Source organism: Apis dorsata, unplaced genomic scaffold (assembly GCF_000469605.1).
Source record: "Apis dorsata unplaced genomic scaffold, Apis dorsata 1.3 scaffold_293, whole genome shotgun sequence".
NCBI lineage: Eukaryota > Metazoa > Arthropoda > Insecta > Hymenoptera > Apidae > Apis > Apis dorsata.
The window spans coordinates 2,261-6,873 of NW_006263568.1; the positions used below are offsets into that span (position 1 = coordinate 2,261).

Here is a 4,613-nt window from a genome sequence, read left to right on the forward strand (position 1 = left end):
TTTCATTATTTAAACTAAAATATTATAATTATATGTTATTATGATCATTGTTCTTATATCAATTTAATTTAATTTTAATTAGATAAACAAATTATTTTTGAAAATTTATAATTCCAATAAAAAAATCATTTATAATATTATCTAAGCAGTTGATTTGAAAAGAAAATGTTTAATATAGCTTTTTATACATAATTATAATAAATATTTATAATAAATAATCTAATATTTTAGTAAATAATCCATATTTTAAAATATAATTTTTATATATATGTTAGAATTACATTCAGAAAATCATATACGATCAATATATTATATTAAAAGTTATTATATTAAAAAGTTATTATATTAAAAAAATATATAATAATATATAATAAAGCATAATAAAAATAATGTAGAAAATTAAATTTCAATTTTTGGTTTATAAACTTTAATTTTAATCAATTTATATGCAATGTCTTTCATAATCAATTTTATCAGAATAATTTTTTATAAAAAATGTAAAGATATTTAATGAAAATGTTTTCTCATGAAAATAAATATGGAACAATCAATATCTAAAGGAAACACTTATTCTTTAATAGCATTTCTATATACTTGATCCCTTTATTTGTGTTATTATAACATAACACAATCATAGAAGGGGAGAAACATGCTTACCCACAGAGTATAAAAGGATAGAGCGCACAATCTTTAAGCACAGTTAAGTACTAGATCTAGGAGGAAAAGTATCCTATTATTACTAACATTATGTTGCTCTATCATATTGGTAAATAAAAGATTATAATATTCATATTTAAAATCCAAAAAAACTTTAAATAAAAATAAAAAAAATGAAATAATTTGATTTTTTAACTATAAATTAAATAAAAATGTAATTTTATATAATTCTACTTACTATGTAGTAGGTGCCAGTGTATTAATATGCCTGCTAAATGAAACAGCGAAAGCAATTATAGGTGTTGATGAATGTCAAGCAACTCCAGTTATCCACTTTTTACAATATCCTGGATGTGTTCCAAAACCAATTCCCAGTTATGCATGTAGAGGACGTTGCAGTAGTTACCTACAGGTAATACATATGAATAAATATATAAATATATTTACAAATATATTGCATCTTATTAATATTGTATCTTATTTTTATTTTATAGATAAATTTATGAATCTTCTTTGTACTGGTTAACAAAAACAATAGTCATATTTAAAGTATATTTATTTAATTTTTTGTATTTTTATTCAATTAATTGTATTATTACTCAAAATAAATAAAAATATTATTTATATTAATATTTTTATAAATCTTGTGTATATAAATTTATATATACATAATATAATATATACATTATTTAATATTAATTAATTTTAATATTAAAATAATTTAAATTTATTTAAATATTTAAGATTAAAATTTTTCTGCCATATAATTACTTTTATAATGTTTCAATCTTCTATGTAATTACATAATTTTGAATAATAAACTGTAAGATTTATTACTAAAATATTTTCCATTAATAATTAAATATATGTAAAAATTCCAAATATTTTCCATTATTCATTATTTAGAATTCATATAAACATATAGACATCAGTTTTATATATTTATAATTGTTAGATGCCATTGTATTTTATGCAACGTTAACTTAACTATATATTTGAAAACAAAATTTTCAAATTCATATATATTTATATATATGAATTTACATAAATATCTATTTATTCGTACCTGTTTCTACAGGTGTCTGGATCAAAAATTTGGCAAATGGAAAGAAGCTGCATGTGTTGTCAAGAAAGCGGCGAAAGAGAGGCCAGTGTATCACTATTTTGTCCGAGAGCCAAACCAGGCGAAAAAAAATTCCGAAAGGTTAAGTTATTGCTCTGAATTAATCATAAAATTTGGAACATTTTGAACAAATATTAAAAACTAATAAAGCGTCGATCAATTAATCACTTAAGAATCATAAAATCAGGAACAAAACTTTTGACACCACGAGTTTCCCGCAGCCATATTGTTTTCGTCTAACCGACCAGTGGGAAGCACATCAGAAAATGAATATCGCGCGTGATTTGAATTGAATTATTTTATAAGAATAATTTATAAATATAAAATTATATTTATTTCTATATTTTATAACAAACACTATAAGAAATCAAATGAGAATATTTTTATATAAAATGATTTAAATTTATAATTATATATATATAATACATTATATGAATTTATGGTTAATTATTCTTTAACAGGTAATTACCAAAGCACCTTTAGAATGTATGTGTAGACCGTGCACAAGTGTAGAAGAATATGCTATTATCCCACAAGAGATCGCTGGATTTGCCGATGAAGGTCCGTTTACGACCTCAGCACACTTCAGACGATCTTCTGATTTGCAATAATTATTTCATTTAACTTCGTATCATAACAATTATATATTATTATAACAAATGAATAAAAATGTTAAAAATAAGAAATATTTTATTGTATACATGAAACACTAAAATTATGGATAAAGTAAAACTATAAAACAATTAATAAAAATAATAGATATTTAAAAATACCGGTTTTATTTCTACTAAATAATTTGTATGATAGAAATCTTTTGAAAGTCACATATTATTTGTCATCTTAATATTTTTTAGTTAAAAAAAATGAAAAATAGTTTAATTGTAAAAATTAATTAACGTTTTGGTGGATGTACATTAGAAGCCTTATTATTTTGTTATAAATAATTTCAATTATATTACATACATATAAAATAACTACATTGTAATAAATATACAATATAGGATTACACGTTTAGTGTTTTTAAAAATGCGTATTTATGTAATACGTTACAGTATGATTATAATTATTGCATCTTAATGTTATGGTAAATTATTCTGTCAAGTATACAATATATATATATATATATATACGTAGATATATATCTACATCTTTTTAATTTCAAATGCATCAGATATTAATGTTGAAATTTCAGTAAGATTTATATATTTATATAATTTGTTCAGTATTACATGTATTTTATTTAAGATTATAGAAACAATATTGTATATGAAGTGTTACAAAAAATATATAAAGTACTGATTTAATTAATGACTTCTTCGGCGTTGTGATCGACAGGCATATATTCAAGAAAATAATCAACAACAGTTTGACATGGAGTTCTTTTTTATTTTTTTTTCGCATAGATATGATTTATCATAGAAGTGTATGTATGTAATTTGTATATCATGTTTTTAAATCAGTAATATAGATTACTGATTTAATTAACGATTTTCTTCAGCGCATGATCGACAGGCATATATTCGAGAAAATAATCAACAACAGTTTGACATGGAGTTCTTTTTTATTTTTTTTTTTTTTTTTTTTTGTATAGATATGATTTATCATAGAAGTATGTATTTATGTATTGTGTTTTGGAATTTTTAGTGATATTTTATTTATATTCTGTATATGTATATTAATATAAACGTAAGCACACGCAAATATATGTATAAATTGCGATATACGTGCGTGTTCGTACGTGAATTATCGACACGATGCGTCGCATGCATGTGCAACATTTCCAAGCAGCATAATAACAATGCTGTCTTTTTTCTCTATTTTTGCAATCTAATCGATTCTCTTACAATATTTACTTATTAAATATTTACAGCGATAATTTTTTTCTTGTAATTCATTTATCGACATGTTTCCAACAACGTTTTCTTTAATTATATATAAATTATTTTAATTTTATTTACTGCGTCTCAAGTGCATCTCATGTTTTTATCCCATCGAATGAAACATTCTACTATTGGAGTAGAATGGAATCTTTCAAGGAGACAAATTTAAATCACTAATCCTTAACTCATTCACACTTTTCAGTATATCTCATTTTTACAGTGTGAAAAAAGGAATAACGATGATCGTAATTTTTTCTTCATTCTCATCCTTTCTATTTTCTTTCTAGTTTTGTTTTGTTCTCGTTTTATTAAAAAAAATATGTAGCTTTTCATATTTTAAAACTTTCTATTACATAATTGATAAAAATGTAATAAAAGGATTTTTTAAATATCCTGCAATTAATTTTGAATTATCAAACATAATATATGCATTTGGAATGCAAGTAAATTATATACTATGATGATAAGATACAATGAAGAAAATAAACATATAATCGTATCAAGAAATCACGATGAAGGATACATATATCGTATAAAAATTTAAAGACGAAATATAGACTTTCTATTATAAGCAAAGATATAATTATAATTTTGTAGCATTGTATGTTTCCATGTGTATATACATGGAAAATGTACAAACACAAGTTTAAACGTACATGTGTTTCATGCGAGTCAAATACAATATACATGGTATTTTTTTATTTCTTTAACAAAGCAGAAAGTCCATAAAAAATATAAATGGCAAACTTTGCTAATAACCGAGTAACAAATCTGAATATCTTGGTATTAATTAATAATTATAATTTATAAATGAAAATATGTTTGATATGAAAAACATTAGACAAAAAATAATGTAGAGAATTGTTTTCTAGAATTAAATGAAAATAATTTTTCATAACTGCACTCAAATTTCCTATTTCATTTTATGTATATTCTTTTATATGTATTTATAT

The 4,613-nt window shown here is 22.0% G+C and overlaps 1 protein-coding gene and 1 long non-coding RNA gene across 2 annotated transcripts; one reads left to right on the forward strand and one right to left on the reverse strand.

The window, feature by feature from the left end:
* Positions 1–557: 557 nt before the first annotated feature.
* On the reverse strand, positions 558–2,048 carry LOC102676231. Its single transcript, XR_421994.2, has 3 exons — positions 1,724–2,048; positions 896–1,063; positions 558–713 (listed from the first exon to the last, which is right to left on the reverse strand). It is a non-coding gene; the product is annotated as an uncharacterized LOC102676231 (long non-coding RNA).
* Positions 697–2,489, forward strand: LOC102676332 (bursicon). The gene is made up of 4 exons (XM_031511195.1): positions 697–766; positions 903–1,069; positions 1,736–1,861; positions 2,242–2,489. The coding sequence occupies exons 1-4, from the start codon at positions 748–750 to the stop codon at positions 2,389–2,391; spliced, it is 462 nt and encodes a 153-aa protein (XP_031367055.1). The 5' UTR covers positions 697–747; the 3' UTR covers positions 2,392–2,489.
* Positions 2,490–4,613: the final 2,124 nt, after the last annotated feature.

Bases quoted from the DNA above. Each gene is read 5' to 3' on its own strand.
- LOC102676332 (XM_031511195.1), top strand. The intron at 1,070-1,735 runs GTAATACATATG...CTGTTTCTACAG, and splicing joins GTTGCAGTAGTTACCTACAG to GTGTCTGGATCAAAAATTTG. The intron at 1,862-2,241 runs GTTAAGTTATTG...ATTCTTTAACAG, and splicing joins GCGAAAAAAAATTCCGAAAG to GTAATTACCAAAGCACCTTT.